This window comes from Hemitrygon akajei, chromosome 5 (genome assembly GCF_048418815.1).
Source record: "Hemitrygon akajei chromosome 5, sHemAka1.3, whole genome shotgun sequence".
In the NCBI taxonomy this organism is placed as follows: domain Eukaryota; kingdom Metazoa; phylum Chordata; class Chondrichthyes; order Myliobatiformes; family Dasyatidae; genus Hemitrygon; species Hemitrygon akajei.
In genome coordinates this window covers 116085330-116107038 of record NC_133128.1, presented here as the reverse complement: position 1 = coordinate 116107038, position 21709 = coordinate 116085330, and the positions used below count along the sequence as shown (strand labels likewise).

Sequence of the window (21709 nt, the reverse complement as noted above, 5' to 3'; positions counted from 1 at the left end):
TGTTGTCTAACCAAAGTTTTATAGAGCTGCAATATTGTCTCACGACTCTTGAACTCAACCCCGTCTCACATTAATGGCCAACACACAATAAGCTTTCTTAACTCCTTGAATTTGTCTCAATCTTCAGTCAAAGCTGATTGATGCCATCTTTTTGTCCTCTGAATTCCTTCTTGAGGTACATGAAGGAGCAGTGATCTTAACTGCCAAGGTACTGAGACAGGGTCCACTAAAGCTTCCACGTACAGCTCACCTGCCATTTCCTTCGGGACACCAGAGCCTTCAGATTGTCCGTACTGATCACATTCCCATTCACCATGCAGGTACTCTGGAAAACAAGAACCAGGACCTGAGTCATAGGGGAAGGTGGAATATTTCCTGGAGCACAGGAGAATGATGGGAGATTTGGTAGAGGTATACAAAATTATGAGGGGTGTAGATAGGGCAAATGCAAGCAAGCTTTTTCCCACTGAGGTTGTGTGAGATGAGAACTAGAAGTCATGGGTCAAGGGCAAAAGCTGAAATAATAAAGGGGAACCTGAGGGGAAACTCCTTCACTCAGAGGGTGGTGAGAGTGTGAAACAGACTGCCAGTGGAAGTGATAGATGTGGGTTCGATTGCAACTTTTCAGAGAAGCTTGGATGGATGGTAGGGGTACATGTTATGTTTTCTAACTTCGAAATATTAAACCAATTAAAGGAAGACATGGGAGTCCGGAATGCAGGCAAAACTTTGTGTTTACTTTCAAGTGAGGCATGCACATATCATGTGATAGTGTGATGATGTATGCAATTAACACATGTTTACATATAGCCTGTAATTAATTATTTAAACAGCAATGCTTAATCAAACTATCACACACACACACACACACACACACACACACACACACACACACACACACACACACACACACACACACACACACACACACACACACACACACACACACACACACACACACACACACACACACACACACACACACACACACACACACACACACACACACACACACACACACACACACACACACACACACACTTGCTCCAATGGAATTGAAATACTAAATACACGACAGTATGGACGGCTATGGTCTGGGTGCAGGTCGATGGGACTTGGTAGAGTAACAGTTCAGCATGAGGGCCCTGTCTCTGTGCTGTAGTGCTGGCTGTCCACTCTATCTCTGCCTCTCATAATCTCTATCAGATCTCCCCTCAGCCTCCACCACTCCAGAGAAAACAACTCAAGTTTGTCCAGCCTCTCGTTATAGGACATGCCCTCTAATCCCGGTAGCATCCTGATAAACTTCTTCTGCACCCTGTGAAAAGCCTCCTCTTCCTTCCTGTGATGGTGTGACCAGAACTGAGCATTAATGTTTTATTTCTTCATGGTCTTGAATAATTTATATTGTATGTGTTGTCCATATCAATGAGCCTGTGATGTTGCTGTTGAACTTTTTCATTGTACCAGTACCTCACTATATTTGTACAAATGACAAAAACTCAACATGTTCTTTTCTCGCAGGACTGATGAAGGGTCTCGGCCTGAAACATCAACTGTTTACTCTTTTCCACAGACGCTGCCTGGCCTGCTGAGATCCTCCAGCATTTTGTGTGTGTTCCTTGGATTTCCTGCATCTGCAGATTTTCTCTTGTTTGTGATACTATTGCATGTTTCTTTGTGTCTTTAAGAGGTAGGAAGAGGACATTTGGCCCATCAAGTCTATTTCAGCCTGCATTTCCAACAATGTTTCCCTGTACCACAAACAAGAGAAAACCTGCAGCTGCTGAAAATCTAAGCAACACACACAAAATGCTGGAGAGACTCAGCAGGCTAGGCAGCATCTACGGAAAAGAGTACAGTCGACGTTTCGGGCCGAGACCCTTCATCAGGACTGGCGAAAAAGATGAGAAGACAGAGTAAGAAGGTGGGGGGAGTGAAGGAAGAATTACAAGGTGGTAGGTGATAGGTGAAACCAGGAGAGGGGGGAGGGGTGAAGTAAAGAGCTGGGAAGTCAATTGGTGAAAGATACTGGGCTGGAAAGGGGAATCTGATAGGAGACAGCAGAAGGCCAAGGAAGAAGGGAATGGGGAGGAGCACTAGAGGGAGGTGATGGGCAGGTAAGGAGATGAGGTGAGAGAGAGAAATGGAAATGGGGAATAGTGAATGGTGAAGGGGGGGATTAATTACCATAAGTCTGAAAAATTGATGTTCATGCCATCAGGTTGGAGGCTACCCAGACGGAATATAAGGTGTTGTTCCTCCAACCTGAGTGTGCTTTCACGTGTTTTGCCACATTCTCATCAAGTTCCCCCCCCCCCCGCCCCCCCAGAGTCTACCCCTCACCCATACAGTGGTCAGACGGAGCTCAGTATCACCGCTGCAGAGACAGGGCCCTGAGAAAAGGTAAGGTACCTCCGGCAGGGATACTCACCAAAAACCATGCGTGCTGGAGGCAGTCTTCTACAGACGGCCGGCTGCAAGTAAGCACAGGACAGAGTGAGAGTGCACCCAGACTCAGGGACCTCATCCCCATTCTTCTAATCCAAACTGCAGTGAGTAGTGGGCTCTGCCCAATACATCATGGGCACACCCTTGCCATCATTGGTAGTATCAACAAGAGGTGCTACCATCTTCAAAGATCCCCACCATCTAGGCAATGCCTTCTTCTCTCAGTTATCACCAGGCAGGAGGTACAGAAGCCTGAAGTCTCACACCACTAGGTTCAAGAACAGTTCCTTCCCTTCAACCGTTTGCTTCCTGAACCAACCAGGCACAACCTTAATCACTGCAGCTTAACAACACACACAAAATGCTGGTGGAACACAGCAGACCAGACAGCATCTATAGGAAGAAGCACTGTCGACATTTTGGGCCGAGACCCTTCGTCAGGACTAACTGAAAGGAAAGATAGCAAGAGATTTGAAAGTAGGAGGGGGAGGGGGAAATGCGAAATGATAGGAGAAGACCGGAGGGGGTGGGGTGAAGCTGAGAGCTGGAAAGGTGATTGGAGAAAGTGATACAGAACTGGAGAAGGGAAAGGATCATGGGACGGGAGGCCTAAGGAGAAAGAAAGGGGGAGGGGAGCACCAGAGGGAGATGGAGAACAGGCAGAGTGATGGGCAGAGAGAGAGAGAAAAAAAAGGGGAGAGGAGGGGGGAAAAGAAACTAAATATATCAAGAATGGGGTAAGAAGGGGAGGAGGGGCATTAACTGAAGTTAGAGAAGTCAATGTTCATGCCATCAGGTTGGAGGCTACCCAGCCGGTACATAAGGTGTTGTTCCTCCAACCTGAGTGAGGCTTCATCTTGACAGTAGAGGAGGCCACGGATAGACATATCAGAATGGCTTTTACCAATCACCTTTCCGGCTCTCAGCTTCACCCCACCCCCTCCAGTCTTCTCCTATCATTTTGTATTTCCCCCCCTCCTACTTTCAAATCTCTTACTAATTTTCCTTTCAGTTAGTCCTGACGAAGGGTCTCAGCCCGAAACGTCGACAGTGCTTCTCCCTATAGATGCTGCCTGGCCTGCTGTGTTCCACCAGCATTTTGTGTGTGTTGTTTGAATTTCCAGCATCTGCAGATTTCCTCGTGTTTGCTTAACAACACTGTCACCAGTACTGAGGGAGAATCACACAGTGGGAGGGGCAGTTCTGAGAGAGCATAACACTGTGGGAGGAGTAGTACTGAGGGAGGGTCACTCTGTGTGAGGGGCGACTCCGAGGGAGGGTCATACTGTGGGAGGGGTAATACTGGGAGCAGTGTTACAATTATCCAAGTGTGGTCTAACCTAAGTTGTATACAGCTGCAACATTACCTTGTGGCTCTTGAACTCATTCCCCCATTTCAAGAAGGCCAACCTTATACCTTCTTTACTGCCCTATGAACTTGCAAGGCAACTTTGAGGGGTCTATGGATTTGGCCCCAAATACCTCTGTTTCTCCACACTAATAAGATTCCTGCCATTAACCCTGTATTCTGTCTTCAAATTTGACCTTTCAGTGGCACTTCACACTTTTCTGGTTTGAACTCCATCTGCCACTTCACAGCCCCATTCTGCAGCCTGTCAACATCCCAATGCAACCTGCCGCACTATCCACAACTCCACTGTTTCATCTACAAACTTACTAACCCATCCATCCACTTCCTCATCCAAGTTATTTATAATAATAAACACAAAGGGCAGGGGTACCAGAACCAATGTTCCTTCTAACGTTTTGACTAGATGGCTTTGGTGTTTAGTAACAATGAGCTACTGACTTCCATTTTGTGTTTATTGCTACAATTTGTAACAGTGTTGTAACTTGAAACATTGACAATGTAAATATGTTGAGGCTCTAAAATGTTTCAAAGTAAAGGTTGTGGTACGTTTATTATTTAGAAAAATTATGGATTATTTCACAATTAGTATAATTTCAAAATTATATTAACATATAAAAGAAAATTGCAGCTGCACAACAACAAAGGCAATGTGTACAGTAGCATTTCAGTTACTATGCAACCATGCAGCTTAGAGGAAACAGTGCATCCCTACAGAACACTACTAGTCACCAATTTCCATGTAGAAAACGCTCCATCTACCACCACCCTCTTCCTTCTGTGGACAAGCCAATTCTGAATTAATGCAGCTAAGATTCCCTGACATTCTACAATGGGGAAGCTTGCTGAACCCCACACTAAAATCCGTATTCAGCACATCCACTGCTCTACCTTCACCAATGCGATTTGTCACATCCTTAACGAATTCAAACAGGCTCGCGAGGTATGACCTGCCCCTCACAACACCATGTTGACTATCCCTCTTTAGAGTATGCTTCTCCAACTACTCAAAAATCCTGGCTCTAAGAACCCTCTCTAATACTCTTCTTACCATTGATATAAAATTCCCAGTTCTCCCTTTCCTGAACAAATGAAATAACACTTTCCACTAACACTGTGGACATGCTATGTTGTTGCCAGAATGTGAGGTGACACTTGCAGCTGCCCCCAGCACATCCTTAAATCGTGTTGGCTGTTATGATGCTTTTCACTGGATGTTTTGTTGTACATGTAATAAATAAATTAATCTGAATCTGAAATGACTCTATAGACAAGCCAATTCTGAATCCATGTACCCGTTTTCCTGGATGCCATGTCTTCTGAATTTCTGGACGAACCTACCATGGGGAACTTTATCGAACTCCTTACTAAAATCCATAAACACCACACCCACTGTTCTACCTTCATCAATGTGCTTTGCCGCATCTGCATTGGAAAAAGACGTCTGGCTAACCACTCGTCTATGTCTCTTATCTTGTACACTTCTATCAAGTCAACTCTCCTCCTTCTTCACTCTAAAGAGAAAAGCCCAAGCTCAACCTATCCTCATAAGACATGCTCGCTAATCCAGGCAGCATCCTATAACTCTCCTCTGCACCCTCTCTAAAGCTAACCCATCCTTCCTCTGAGGTGACCAGAACTGAACACTATATTCTAACTGAGGTTTTATAGAGCTGCAACATTACCTCATGGCTCTGGAACTCCATCCCATGACTAATGAAGGCCAACACATCATACATCTTCTTAACCACCCTATCAATTTGCGCAGCAATGTTGAGGGATCGACGGACCTGGACCCCAAAATCCCTCCACACTGCTAAGAATCCTGCCATTAACTCTGTACCTTGCCTTCCAGCTCGACCTTCCAAAATCAATCACTTCACACTTCTCCAGATTGAACTCCATCTGCCACTTCTCAGCTCAATTCTACATTTTCAAAGTGCTATTGTAATGTATGACACGCTTCTACACTCTCCACAACTCAACCAACTTTAATGTTATTTGCAAACTTACTAACCCAACCCTTCCACTTTCTCTTCCAAGTTATTTATAAAAATCACAAAGAGCAGAGGTCCCAGAACAGATCCCTGCAGAACATGACTAGTCTCCTGCCTCCAGGCAGAATATAGTCCATCTCCTAACATTCTCTGCTTTCTCTGGGCAAGGCAGTTCTGTTTCCTTGGATTCCATGCTACCTGACATTCTGGATAAGTCTACCATGGGGAACCTTATCAAATGCCTTATCTTTCAAAATAGGGATTGGGAGGAACAGCTGAAATAGGGAGTGAGGGTGAGCAGAACTGTGTCGGGGAGACAAGACTTGAGAACAGTCTTGTTTGCAGCAGCTAGTGTTCGATTCCTGCCAATGTTTGTAAAGAGTTTCTATATTTCTCCTGTGACCGTGTGGGTCTCCTCTGGGTGCTACAGATTCCTCCCACATTCTAAAGACGTATGGGTTAATAGGTTAATTGGTCACATGGGTGCACAGGGTGGTGTTTGCTCATTAGGCCAGAAGGACCTGTAACTGTGCTGTATCTCTAAATAAAGTAAAGAACAGAGGCTCAGGTTGCAGCAAAAGGAGCGATAATGTAAGAAGGAGGGTGTTTTCAGCTCCCTGTCACTATGACACCCACGGTCAGCACTCCTATACTCACTGCCTGTCCTCCACCAGTAGCCTGGTGACGAAGTCCTTTGACTCCTGGCTCAGGTCCGTGAACATCTTCTCCTCGAAGGCCACATCGTAGTTCTTCACGTTCAACAAGGTAGACCTGTCGTTCTCTCCAGCGAATGGCGAGATCCCTGTCAACCTGCAGAGGCATGGGTAGAGGCACACATGCCCCATGGTCAGTTCAGCAAACTACCAATTCCCCAAATTCAACAACATATGCTCAGTGGCCAATTTATTACATACACCCGGTGAACCTGGAGTGACCTTCCGCTGCGGTAGCCCATCCACTTCAAAGCTTCGATGTATTGTGCATTCAGAGATGCTCTTCTGTGCATCACTGTTATAACATGTGGTTATTTGTGTTACTGTTGCCTTCCTGATAGCTTGAACCAGTCCGGCCATTCTCCTCTGACCTCTCTCATGAACAAGATGTTTTCACCCACAGAACTGCAGTTCACTGGATATTTTTTTGGATTCTCTATAAACTCTAGAGATTGTTGTGTGTGAAAATCCCAGGAGATCAGCAGTTTCTGAGATACTCAAACCACCCTGTCTGGCACCAACAATCATTCCATGGTCAAAGCTACTTCAATCACATTTTTTCCCCATTCTGAAACTCTTGACCATGTCTGCATGCTTTTATGCATCGAGTTGCTGCCTCATGATTGTCTGATTAGTTATGTGCATTAATGAGCAGGAGTACAGGTGTACCTGATACAGTTGCCTCTGAATGTATGTCAGTGATAATAATCTGATTTTGATCTGATTCACAAAGAAAGTTTCTACTTTTGTAGAAAATTAGAGAGATTTGATATGTCATTAAAGACTCTGATGAATATCTATAGATGCATTATTGGAAGTACCCAGACTGCATCAGGCATGGTGAAGGAATTCCAACACATTCCATCAAGAGGCTGGACGCAGCCTGGTCCATTATGGGCACAGGCCTCCTCACTGATGACAGCATCTACAGGAGGCACTGCCTCAAGGAGGTGGCATTTATCGTTGGGAATCTCTGCTATTAGGGCCATGCCTCTTCTTGAAGCTACTATCAGATAGGAGGTACAGAAGCCTATAGTCCCACACCACCAGGTTTAAGATCCCGTCAACAAGTCAATTTGTGAACCAACTCGAATACCTTAACCATACGTTGGCAACGGAACACTACGGACCACCTCTTGCACTGTATGATTGCATTTATTTTCACTAATGCTATAAGACTTTTGAATAGCATGATAAGATAAAGTATTGGTCTCACAATCTACCTTGTTGTGGCCATCCACTTACTGTCCTCCTGTACTGCCCTTTCCCTGTAGCTGTTACACTATTAGACACTCTGTAATTGCTTTACCTTGTACTACCTCAATACACTATTGTAATGAAATAATCTGTATGGTCGTATGCAAGGCAAACTCGTCTCTATACCTTGGTACTGTAATAATAATAAACTAACCTAAGTGGTCATGATAGATTTGAACTCATATTCCATAAGATCATAAGGATGGGTCTTGCCCACAGCTCATCCTTGGGATGTTTTGGTTGTTTATGTAAATGATGCATTTCATTGTATGTATCAACAAACTTGTAATAAATAGTTAAATTTGAATCTGAATCTAAATCTGAATGGGTTTGAAAAAAAGAATTGGTTTTGATTGAATAGTGGAGCACAGCTGATGAGCTGAATCACCTAATGCTACTCCTATATCTTATGGAAAGTTGAGGCAACATAACTGTGAGAAAGAGGGTAACACTTACCCAATGTAGGCGATGACTCCCATGGGCCTGTGGATGGAATTAGACAAACAGTGAGCAGAATTTTCTGACAGAGGAAATGATACTCAGAGAACATAGAACAGTTCAGCACAGTAAGGCTCCTTGGCTCTGATGTTCTGCCAACCATTTAACCTACTCTAAGACCAATATAAGTCTTCCCTTCCACATAGCTCTCCATTTTTCTATCACTCATGTGCCTATCTAAAAGTCTCTTAAATCTCCCTAATATATCTGCCTCTACCACCACCCCTGGCAAGGCTTTCCACACACCCACCACTCTCTGTGTAAAAAAAAATCCTACTTCTGACATCCTCCCTATTCCTCCTATTATGTCTCCTCATATTAGTCATTTCTCCCCTGGGAAAAAGTATCTGGCTGTCCACTTGATCTATGCCTCTTATCATCTTGTACACCTCTGTCAAACCACCTCTCATCCTTCATTCCTAGCTTGCACAACCTATCCTCATCAGACACGCTCTCTAATCCTGGCAGCAACCTAGTAAATCTCCTCTACACCCTCTCTGAAACTTCCACATCCTTCCTATAATGAGGCAACCAGAACGGGACACAATACTCCAAGTGTGGTCTAACTAGGCTTTTACAGAGCAGCTCTTGAACTCAATCCCTCGAACAAAGGGATTCAGAGGATCCCACCCCAACTACACTGAGGGAGTGCAGCAGAGTCGAGGTGCTGTGGGTCAGGAGAAGTGTTAACCTGAGCTGCTGCCTGTCTTCCCACCCCGGTGATATTGAAGATGTAAAAAAGAAAATGAGAGCCCTCCACAGATTACTGATCAATATGTCACCCTTGGGCGCACATAGGTAACCTCATAATTGTTCCAGAGCTGTGGATTAGTCAGGCTACTGTAATTACTGAGTTTTACAGACACATACATACACAGAATCACACACACTTGGTGTCAGACACACACAGATAGAGCCTCTCATAAAACACACAGAAATGTACAGAGACATACAGGCCCAAACACATACACACTCGCAGAACCACAGAGACTTAGACACACACACTAAGAAAACTCAGACATACACATATAGGTATGCACAAACACAACACACACACACAAACACAACACACACACACACACAAACACAACACACACACAAACACAACACACACAACACACACACACAAACAACACACACGCACACACACACAAACACAACACATAAACACACACACACAACACACACACAAACATAACAAACACAACACACAAACACACACAACACACACAAACACAACATGCACAAACACACACACAAACACAACACACACACACGCACACACACAAACACAACACATAAACACACACACACACAACACACACACAAACATAACAAACACAACACACACACAAACACAACACATAAACACACACACAAACACAACACACACACAAACACACACACAACACACACAATGGTCCATACCAGATGTCGGTGCCCCGTGAGACGGGCGTCTGATTAACTATCTCTGGTGAGACATACTCAGGTGTTCCGAACAGGCAGTACTGTGGTGTGTCCGGAGTGAACTCTTGAGCGTTCCCGAAGTCACAGATCCGGATGTTCTCACTGGCCAGGTCAGCCATGAGGATGTTATCAGGCTGTCAGCAAATGACAGAAAGGGAGGAAATGGATTACACACACTCAATGGACCATGAGACCCGCTAACCTTTCCTAATCTCTTTGCTGTTGTTTTTTTTTTGTTTGTAGTTGGTTTGTAGAAATGCATAAAAAAATTAATAAAAAAAAACAACAACCTTTCCTAATCCCCGGAATTCATCCCACTACCCTGCTCTCTCACACACTGGAATGGTTAAAACTACTTGATGTGCAAAGTGGAAGGGTGATCCTGTAAGGCAGACAGAAGGAGTCACACTAGTGGCTCTACTTCATTAGGGGTTTGAGGAGTTGAGGGAGTTTAAGAGTTTGTTAACAAAGAGTCTTACAAATTTTTATAGATGTACCTTGTAGAGTATTCTGACAGGTTGGCTCAAAGTTGAAAGTAAATATAATATCAAAATACATATAATTCACCATATACAACCCAGAGATTAATTCTTATGGGCATACACAGTAAATCCAAAAAACACAATAAAATCAATGAAAGACTGTCAGAGCTTGAGAAGGAGAGGATTTGCGGGTTTTTTCAGTTTTTTAAACGCCCAACCAATTGGGAGCGGAGGAGCTGAAGACAGCTGGCCAGCTAGCGCACGATAAAAGAAGTCTCGTCTAACGAAGCGGCCATTGTCGGAGTGGAGTGAGTCAGAGTGGGACAGATTTGGCTCAACAGGCTTTGGCGTGAACAGGCAGAGACGAGGGTAAGTTCTGGTAAGTTGTTGTTTTTTCTCTCATTCAATTTTTTTTTTAACTAGTAAGTTTAGAAAGAATGCCAGGCAGGATGTTGGAATGCTCCTCTTGCAGGATGTGGGAAGCCAGGGAGACCTCTGGTGTCCCTGACAACGATACCTGCAAGAAGTGCATCCAGCTGCAGCTCCTAACAAACAACGTTAGGGAACTGGAGCAGGAGCTGGATGACCTCTGGATCATTCGGGAGAATGAGGAGTTTACAGATAGTAGTTTCAGGGAGATAGCTACGCCAAAGGAGCAGGGCACAGGTAATTGGGTTACCGTCAAGCGAGGGAAGGGGAAAGGACAGGCAGAGCAGGGCTCCCCTGTGGCCATTCCCCTCAGCAACAAGTATACCGATTTGGATACTGTTGGGGGGGAAGGCGTACCTGGGACAAGCTGCAGCAGCCAGATCTCTGGCACTGAGTCTAGTTCTGCAGTGCAGAAGGGAGGGGGGAAGAAGAGGAGAGCGGTAGTGATAGGGGACTCGATAATTAGAGGTACAGACAGGAGGTTCTGTGGTCGTGACAGAGACTCCCAGATGGTTTGTTGCCTCCTGGGTGCCAGGGTCAGGGATGTCTCTGACCATGTGCACAGCATTCTGAAGTGGGAGGGTGAGCAGCCAGATGTCATGGCTCACATCGATACCACTGACGTAGGAAGAAAGAGTGAGGAGGTCCTGAAGAATGAGTATAGAGAGCTTGGTAGGAAGTTAAAAAGCAGCACCTCGAGTGTAGTAATCTCAGGGTTGCTACCTGTGCCATGTGCCAGTGAGGGTAAGAATAGGATGCTGTGGAGGATGAACACGTGGCTGAGGAACTGGTGTAGGGGGCAGGGTGTCAGATTTTTGGATCATTGGGACCTCTTCTGGGGCAGGTGGGACCTGTACAAGAGAGACAGGTTACACCTGAACTACAGGGGGATCAATATCCTTGCAGGGAGGTTTGCCAGTGCTATTGGGGAGGGTTTAAACTAGATTTGCAGGGGGATGGGAACCAGAGTGTCAGAGTAGATAGTGGAGTGGGGGTGAAAATAAATGATGTTAAACTTTCATGCAAAGTCACAAATAGAAGGGTTGTGTGTGGTGGTAATAATCTTCTGAGGTGTGTCTATTTCAATGTGAGGAGTATTGTGGGGAAGGCTGACGAGCTGAGGGTATGAATTGACAGGTTGAATTATGCCATTATAGCCATTAGTGAAACTTGGCTACAGGAGGGGCAGGACTGGCAGCTTAATGTTCCAGGGTTCCGATGTTTCAGATGCGATAGAGGCAGAGGGATGAAGGGTGGGGGGGGGGGGGGTGGTGGCACTGCTAGTCAGGGAAAATGTTACAGCAGTGCTCAGGCAGGACAGATTACAGGGATTGTCTACCGAGGCCATATGGGTGGAGCTGAGAAACAGGAAAGGTATGACCACATTAATGGGGTTGTATTATAGACCACCCAATAGTCAGCGAGAATTGGAGGAGCAAATCTGCAGAGAGATAACAGACAACTGCAGGAAACATAAAGCTGTGATAGAAGGGGATTTTAATTTTCCACATATTGATTGGGACTCCCATACTGTTAAAGATCTAGACAGGTTAGAGTTTGTAAAATGTGTTCAGGAAAGTTTCTAAATCAATATATAGATGTACCAACTAGAGAGGATGCAATATTAGATCTCCAATTAGGAAACAAATTAGGACAAGTGACATAAGTGTGTGTAGGGAAACACTTTGGGTCCAGTGATCATAACGCCATTAGTTTCAACTTGGTCATGGATAAAGTTAGATCTGGTCCTTGGGTTGAGGTACTAAACTGGAAAAAGGCCAGATTTGAAGAAATGAGAAAGGATCTAAAAAGCGTGGATTGGGACAGGTTGTTCTCTGGCAAGGATGTGATTGGTAAGTGGGAGGCCTTCAAAGGAGAAGTTTTGAGAGTGAACAGTTTGTATGTTCCTGTCAGGATTAAAGGTAATGTGAATAAGAATAAAGAACCTTGGTTTTCGAGATATATTGGAAGTCTGATAAAGAAGAAGAGAGAGATGTATGACAGGTATAGGCAACAAGGAGCAAATAAGGTGCTTGAAGAGTATAAAAATTACAAGAAAATACTTAAGAAAGAAATCAGGAGGGCTAAAAGAAGACATGAGGTTGCTTTGGCAGTCAAGGTGAAGGATAATCCTAAGAGCTTCTACAGGTATATTAAGAACAAAAGGATAGTAAGGGATAAAATCAGTCCTCTTGAAGATCAGAGTGGTCGGCTATGTATGGAACCAAAAGAAATGGGGGAGATCTTAAATGGGTTTTTTGCATCTGTATGTACTAGGGAAACTGGCAAGGAGTCTATGGAAATAAGGCAAACAAGTAGTGAGGTCATGGAACCTATACAGATTGAAGAGGAGGAGGTGCTTGCTGTCTTGAGGCAAATCAGAGTAGATAAATCCCCAGGACCTGACAGGATATTCCCTCGGACCTTGAAGGAGACTAGTGTTGAAATTGCAGGGGCCCTGGCAGATATATTTAAAATGTCGATATCCACTAGTCAGGTGCCGGAGGATTGGAGGATAGCTCATGTTGTTCCGTTGTTTAAAAAGGGCTCTAAAAGTAATCCAGGAAATTATAGGTTGGTAAATTTGACGTCAGTAGTAGATAAATTATTGGAAGGAGTACTAAGAGATAGGATCTACAAGTATTTGGATAGACAGGGGCTTATTAGGGAGAGTCAACATGGCTTTGTGCGTGGTAGGTCATGTTTAGCCAATCTATTAGAGTTTTTCGAGGAGGTTACCAGGAAAGTGGATGAAGGGAAGGCAGTGGATGTTGTCTACATGGATGTAAGACCTTTCACAAGGTCCCGCATGGGAGGTTAGTTAGGAAGATTCAGTCGCTAGGTATATAATGGTGAGGTAGTAAATCGGATTAGACATTGGCTCAATGGGAGAAGCCAGAGAGTGGTAGTGGAGGATTGCTTCTCTGAGTGGAGACCTGTCACTAGTGGTGTGCCACAGGGATCAGTGCTGGGTCCATTGTTGTTTGTCATCTATATCAATGATCTGGATGATAATGTAGTAAACTGGATCAGCAAATTTGCTGATGATACAAAGATTGGAGGTGTAGTGGACAGTAAGGAAGGTTTTCAAAGCTTGCAGAGGGATCTGGACCAGCTGGAAAAATGAGCTGACAAATGGCAGATGGAGTTTAATGCAGACAAGTGTGAAGTATTGCACTTTGGAAGGAAAAACCACGGTAGAACATACAAGGTAAATGGTAGGACACTGAGGAGTGCAGTAGAACAGAGGGATCTGGGAGTACAGATACATAATTCCCTAAAAGTGGCGTCACAGGTAGATAGGGTAGTAAAGAGAGCTTTTGGTACATAGGCCTTTATAAATCAAAGTATTGAGTATAAGAGTTGGAATGTTATGGTGAGGTTGTATAAGGCATTGGTGAGGCCAAATTTGGAGTATTGTGTGCAGTTTTGGTCACCTAATTACAGGAAGGATATTAATAAGGTTGAAAGAGTGCAGAGAAGGTTTACAAGGATGTTGCTAGGACTTGAGAAACTGAGTTACAGAGAAAGGTTGAATAGGTTAGGACTTCATTCCCTGGAGTGTAGAAGAATGAGGGGAGATTTGATAGAGGTGTAAAAAATTATGATTGGTATAGATAGAGTGAATGCAAGCAGACTTTTTCCACTGAGGCCAGGGGAGAGAAAAACCAGAGGACATGGGTTAAGGGTGAAAAGGGAAAAGTTTAAAGGGAACATTAGGGGGAGCTTCTTCACACAGAGAGTGGTGGGAGTGTGGAATGAGCTGCCAGTTGAAGTGGTGAATGCAGGCTCACTTTTAACATTTAAGAAAAACTTAGACAGGTACATGGATGAGAGGGGTATGGAGAGATATGGCCCAGGTGCAGGTCAGTGGGACTGGGCAGAAAAATGGTTTGGCACAGCCAAGAAGGGCCAAAAGGCCTGTTTCTGTGCTATAATGTTCTATGGTTCTATGGACTGCATCCAAGAGGATGGACAAACAACCAAGTGTGCAAAAGGCAACAAACTGCAAATTCAAAAAATAGTAATAATAAAAATATAAGCAATAAATATCGAGAACACGAGAGTAAGAGCCCCTGAAAGGGAGTCCATAGGCTGTGGGAACAGTTCAGTGATGGGGCAAGTGAAGTTGGGTAAAGTTATCCCCTCTGGGTTCAAGAGCCTGGAGGTTGAGGGGTAATAACTGTTCCTGAACCCAGTGGTGTGAGTCCTGAGGCTCTTGTACCTTCTTCCTGATGGTAGCAGTGAGAAGAGAGCATGACCATCTGGCAAGGAGGCTGTGATGCTTCACTCCCAAATGAGCTCAATGCCTTTATGCACGCTTTGAAAAGGAGAATAAAACTACACCTGTACAAAACCCTGGAGCATCTGGTGACCCAGTGATCTCTGTCTCGGAGGCCGATATCAGAACATCTTTCAAGATGGTGAACTCTTGCAAGGCATCAAGCCCTGATGGTGTACCTGGTGGGGCTCTGAAAACCTGTGCTAATCAACTGTTGAAGGACATCTTCAATCCCTCACTGCTACAGCTGGAGGTTCAAAAGGGGACAATCATACCAGTAGCCAAGAAGAGCAGGGAGAGATGTCTCAATGACTAATGCCCAGGGGCTCTCACATTTATGTGATGAAGTGCCCTGAGAGGTTGAGAGGGATTGATGGTGAGGGGGGGATTTGAGGGAGGGGTAAGGGGAGGGAAATGGATAGGGATATAAGGGGAGAAGAGAAAGAGGGGGGGGGGAGGTGAGTGTGGGGGATTGAAGGGAATTGAAGTGACATAATTATAAATTCTCCAACAGTCCGTACGAATGGGGAGGCTGCTTCCCAACCCTGTATCAGTACAAATGAGAGCTAGCAGAGCCCCAGTCCATGTGTTGAGAAGGTGCCTGCTTTTGGGACACAGAAAGTGGTGGTGGGGGCTTACCTTGATGTCCAGGTGAAGAATGTTGTTCTGGTGCAGGTATCTGATTCCCTCTAGTATTTGTTGGATGTAGAACCTCACCTGGTCAAAGAGACATTGGTCAGTGCTGCAGTCAACCCCACCCCCGAACCAGAACCTCCCCATAACCCACCCTTCACCCAGCACACCAGTCCCTAGTTATCTATCAGGGTTTCCTTGGACCAAGTGCAAGATGGGGTGCCTCCAAGGTTGGTTCAAATTCCACCATGGGAAGTTGAGAATTTGAACTTCATTTTAAATATGAAACACATTCTAAACACATACAAAGTGCTGGAGGAACTCAGCAGGTCAGACAGCATCTACTGAGGGGAATAAACAGTTGATGTTTTGGGCCAAGACCCTTCATTAGGACTGATGAATATCTGAATAACTCTGGAACTTAAAACCCAGCTGCCTAACAGAGGGATATAATCTGATATCTTTACCCAGCCCAGCCTGTGTGTAACCCAGGCCAACAGCAATGGGGTTGACTTAAACCCCTGTGAAATGGCCCAGGAGACACTCAGTTGAATGAAGACAAGGGGTGTCCTATAAACTTGGAGAGTGTGACCTGCCGAGTAGTCATTATCTCCAGTCTCATCCCAACAGAGAATGGTTCCTCCCAAAAAAACACACCACTGAGTACATAGATCAGTATAGCACACTACAAGCTCATCAGGCTACGACATTGTGTCGATCAGCTCCACGATCAACCTAACCATTCCCTCCCGTGGAGCTCGCCGTCTTTCTTTCATCCACTTGCTTGCTTAAGATGTTAAATGTTTCCAATTTACTTGGCTCTTCCACCAACCTTGGCAGTGCATACCAGGGAACCACCACTCTCTGTGTAAAAAAACTACCTCTGACATCCCCTTACACTTCAATTTCAATATTAATGGTTTTATTAACCTGATCATTATGCCTTCTCATATTTGCCCTGGGAAAAAGTCTGGTTATCCACTCTGTCTTTGTCTCTTATCATCTTCTACACCTCTAGTAATTCATGTCTCATCATCCTTCACTCCAAAGTGAAAAGCCCTATCCTCATAAGATATGCTCTCTAATCCATGCAGCATCCTGGTAATTTTCCTCTCTACCCTCTCGAAAGCTTCCACATCCTTCCTATAATGAGGCGACCAGAGCTGAACACAATATTCCAAGTGTGATTTAACCTGGGTTTTATAGAGCTGCAACTTACTTCGTGGCTCTTGAACTCAATTCCAAAAATAATGAACACCATACACCTTCTTAACCACCCTATCAACTTACACAGCCACTATGAGGGATCTAAGGATATAGACCCCAAGATCCCTCTGTTCCTCCACACTGCTAAGAATCCTGCCATTAATCCAGTACTCTGCCCTCAAGTAAGGTGAGATTGAACTCCTCTACCCCACTTGCCCTCCTTGGGTGACCATACTCACACACTCACAAGTCTCACTGCTCACCTCAGTTTCCAAAACAACGGGTTTCTTGATCAATCGATCAAACAGTTCCTCCTGAGCACAGCTGCGGTCAGAGTTAAGGGCAGTGGAGACTTGCTAAGGCATTGCCTGGGATGGAGCAGTTCAGTTAATGAGAGAGACAGTACAGATGTTTCAAAGGTACATTTAATGTCAGAGGAATGTATACAATACACATCCTGAAATGCTTTTTCTTTGCAAACATCCATGAAAAACAGAGGAATGCCCCCAAAGAATGAATGACAGTTAAATGTGAGAACCCCAAAGCTCCCCCTCCCTCCCACATGTAAGCGGCAGCAAGCAAGGATCCCCCTCCCCCCACCAGCAAAAAAAAGCATCGGCACCCGCCACCGAACACTCAGGCGTGCAGCAAAGACACAGACTTGCAGTACTCCAAAGACTACTCATTCACCCAATATTCAACATACCACAGGCTCTCTCTCGCCCTCTAATAAGGGAGAAAGCAGTGTCTCCATTTCACAGACATAGATCTGTTCTCCCTGGACTAGATTATATAAAATTCGGAGTGGGTGTAGATCAGGTAAGCTGCACCAAGCTGTTCTCTTTATTTACGTGGATAGGAAAGGCACAGAGGGTGTCACAGCAGTGTATTTGCTAGCATGACTCTATTACAGCGCCAGCTATCAAGGTTCAATTCCACTGCTATGTGTACATTCTCCCTGTGACTGTATGGGTTTCCTCTGGGTGTTCTGGTTCCCTCCCACATTCCAAAAGATTATGTGTTAGGGTTCGTAAGTTGTGGGCATGCTGTTTGCACCAGAAGCATGGTGATATTTACAGGCACATTCTCGAACTGTGTTGGTTGGTGACATAAACAATGCATTTGACTGCATGAACGTGTCCGTTCGGCACGGATGTGAAGGGCCTAGATGGCCTGTTTCCGTGCTGTAATTGTTATATAGTTATACGATCCAGATGGCACAATGCTCACCTGGAATATTGTGAGCAGATTTTGGCCCTTATCTAAGAAAGGATATGCTGGCACTGGAGAGGGTCCAGAGGAATTTTACAAAAATGATCCTGAGAATGAAAAGGTTAACATATGAAGAGCATTTGACAGCTCTGGGCCTGTACCCGCTGTATCCAATGAGGGGGATTCTCATCGAAACTTAACAAATTTTGAAAGGACAAGAAAAGAAAATCTGCAGATGCTTGAAATCTAAGCAACAGCCACAAAATGCTGGAGGAACTCACAGGCCAGGCAGCAGCTATGGAAAAAAGTACAGTAGATGTTTTGGGCCGAAACCCTTCGGCAGGACTGGAGAAAAAAGCTGAGGAGTAGATTTGAAAGGTGGAATGAGGGGAGAGAGAAACGCCAGGTGACAGGTGAAACTTGGAGGGGGAAGGATGAAGCAAAGAGCAAGGAAGTTGATTGGTGAAAGAGACAGAAGGCCACGGAAGAAAGGAAAAAGGGGAGGAGAAGGAGCACTAGAGGGAGGCAATGGGTGGGCAAGGAGATAACGAGAGAGGGACAAGATGATGAGAAATGGTGAAGGGTGGGGGGGGGGGAAGAGGCATTACTGGAAGTTTGAGAAATCAATGTTCATGCCATCAGGTTGAAGGTTACCCAAACGGAATATAAGGTGTTGTTCCTCTAAACTAAGTGTGGCCTCATCACGACAGTGGAGGAGGCCATAGATGGACATATCGGAATGGGAATGGGAACTGGAATTAAAATGGGTGGCCACTGGGAGATCCTGCTTGTTCTGGTGGATGGAGTGCAGATGCTCGGCAAAGCGGTCTCCCAATCTACGTCGGGTCTCACCGATATACAAGAGGCCACAGTGGGAGCACCGGACACAGTCGATGACCCCAACAGACTCACAGGTGAAGTGTCGCCTCACTTGGAAGGACTGTTTGGGACCCGGAATGGTAGTGAGGGAGGAAGTGTAAGGGCAGGTGTAGCACTTGTCCTGCTTGCAAGAATAAGTGCCAGGAGGGAGATCAGTGGGGAGGTTGGAATGGACAAAAGATTCACGCAGGGAGCGATTCCTGTGGAAAGCAGAAAGTTGGGGGGGTTGGGAGAGGATGTGTTTGGTGGTGGGATCCAGTTGGAGGTGGCGGAAGTTTCGGAGAATTATGTGCTGGACGGAGAGGCTGGTGGAGTGGTGGGTGAGAACAAGAGGAACCCTATCCCTGGTAGGGTGGGGGGGGGGGGGGGAGGATGGTGTAAAAGCAGACGTGCGTGAAATGGAAGAGATGCGGTTGAGGGCAGTGTTGATGGTGGAGGAAGGGAAGCCCCTTTCTTTGAAAAAGGAGGACATCTCCCTCATTTGAGGATGAAAACCCTCATCCTGAGAGCAGATGCAGTGGAGATGTTGGAATTGAGAGAAGAGGATGGGGTTTTTACAAGTAGCAGGGTGGGATGAGGTAGTCCAGTTAGCTGTGAGAGTCCGTTTGTTTATAATAGACAACGGTGGTTAAGCTGTCTCCTGAGATAGAGGCAGTGAGATCGAGAAAGGAAACGGAAATATCTGAAATGGACCAGGTGAATGTGAGTGCAGGGTGGAAGTTGGAGGCAAAGTGGATGAAATCGATGAGTTCAGGAAACAGCACCAATGCTGTCGTTGATGTAGCATAGGAAAAGTGCGGGACGGTCACCAGTAAGGCCTGAAACACAGACTGTTCCACGTAGCCGACGAACAGGCAGACCTAGCTGGGACCCATGCAAGTGCCCAAAGCTACCTCTTTTGTATGAAGGATGTGGGAGGACTAGATAGGGTGAATATGGATAGAATGTTTCCTATAGTGGGGGAGTCTAGGACCAAAGGGTACAGCCTCAGAATAGATGTATGTCCCTTTAGAACAGAGATGGAGAGGAATTTATTTAGCTAGAGGATAGTGAATCTGTGGAATTCATTGCCACATACAGCTGTGGAGGCCAAGTCATTTGGTATACTTAAAGCAGAGGTTGATATATTCCTGATTTGTAAGGGTGTCAAAGGTTACAAGGAGAAGGCAGGAAAATGGGGCTGAGAGCGAAAATAAATCAGCCATGATGGAATGATGGAGCAGACTCAATGGGCTGAATGGCCTAATTCTGCCCCTATGTCTTATGGTCTTATCCCACTGACTGGGATTGGGCATCGCCTATCGGACCCTTTTGGCCCACCCCGTGTCTGAGGTTGGGCGGTGCTATCTTCCCCAGCCCTGGAGACAGGGCCCACACGGAGAGGATACAGTTCCAGGATGATGGTGACGCTGTTCTTCTTCTCGAAGGCATCGTGGAAGTAGACGATTCTCTCATGGTCAAGACGGGACAAGATCTCGAGCTCCCGAATGGCATCTTCCCGGGGAGTGGCGCGAAAGGAGACCAACTTGGCCGCGTAGTCGAGGTTACTGCTCTTCTCTGTGACCTGCTTCATGCAGGAAAACGCACCGCTTATGGTGAAGGGAGGAATGGATGCTAGTTAAATGCAGTGTACTCAAACACACCATTTGATCTTATAGAACCTTGAAAACAAAAGAATACTTTGCCACGCATTTCTCTAGAGATGGAAGTGAGTCACAGATTTAGAGAGTCATGGAGTACTACAGCCTGGAGAAAGGCCCTTCAGCCTCAATGGTTCTTGTCAACTGAGCATTCTCTCTGCTGGTCCCAGTTGCCCGCATTTGGCCAGAAACCTTGTAGACACCCCTCACAATTGTACCCGCCTCACTCACTTCCTCTGGCAGCTCATTCCAGGTACTCTCTATCCTCTGTGTGAAGAAGTTACCTCTCAGATCTCTTTTAAATCTCTCCTCTTACTTTGTATCTGTACCCTCTAGTTCTGTATTCACCAACCCTGCCAAAAGACAGTGGTTGCCTGTTTTATTCATACGCCTCTATGTGGTCACCCCTCATGCTCCAGCATGGCCAGTCACTCCCTATCACTCAGGGAGACCTGACTGAGGGCAGTGTGACCATGTGTGCAGCACCTTATCTTCTGACTGGGCACTTACAGCCTTCCCAACTCAACAACAGATGCAAAAACTTCAGGTTGTCAGTGTTCTACTCTGCATCTCACACTCCCTGTGTCCTGATTCCATTCCCCTGAGTTTGATCAGAAACACATCAGATTGAACAATCTGCAACTACTAGAAATCTGAGATAAAGACAGCGCTCAAGTAGGCCAGGCAGCGATAAGATCTCAATGTAAAGAGGTGTCTGGGATCAGATTTGATCTCATTTGGTATCACAAGAAATAGATTGGGTGATTTTTTTTTGGATTTCAATTTGTGGGATCTTTCCATGTTCAAACCAGCCTCCACCCTTCCTGTTTCCCACACTGTGCTAGCCTTCCCACCACTGAGGACACCTTCAGAAGGTGATGTCTCTCTCTCTCTCCCTTCTCCCTCTGTGGTCTCCAGCTCTCTGATTCTTCACCTCTTACAGCTTTTTAGTTCATCACTCACATCCCACTCCCTCACCTGGTCTCACCTATCACTTGCTAACTTGTATTCCTTTTCCACCCCTATCTTCTTATTCTGGCTTCTACCCCCTTCCTCTTCAGTCCCGATGAAGGGTCTTGGCCCAAAACATTAACTGTTTATTCCACTCCATAAATGCTGCCTGACCTTCTGGGTTTCTCTAGCACTTTGTGTGTGTTGTCCACTTAAGCTAGTCCCATTTGCCCATGTTTGGCC

General features: G+C 45.4%; 1 protein-coding gene across 10 annotated transcripts in view; it reads right to left on the bottom strand.

Moving 5' to 3' along the window:
- spega (striated muscle enriched protein kinase a) overlaps window positions 1–21709 on the bottom strand; it is a 705926-nt gene that overhangs the window by 59485 nt on the left and 624732 nt on the right. For all 10 annotated transcript variants that reach the window (XM_073046262.1, XM_073046259.1, XM_073046255.1 and 7 more), the window contains 8 exons: window positions 20264–20464; window positions 17048–17108; window positions 15585–15662; window positions 9714–9886; window positions 8244–8270; window positions 6475–6627; window positions 2435–2477; window positions 251–325 (listed from right to left, as the gene is read on the bottom strand). In XM_073046262.1, coding sequence (XP_072902363.1) covers window positions 251–325; window positions 2435–2477; window positions 6475–6627; window positions 8244–8270; window positions 9714–9886; window positions 15585–15662; window positions 17048–17108; window positions 20264–20464 — 811 coding nt within the window. The remainder of the gene's footprint in view (window positions 1–250; window positions 326–2434; window positions 2478–6474; window positions 6628–8243; window positions 8271–9713; window positions 9887–15584; window positions 15663–17047; window positions 17109–20263; window positions 20465–21709) is intronic.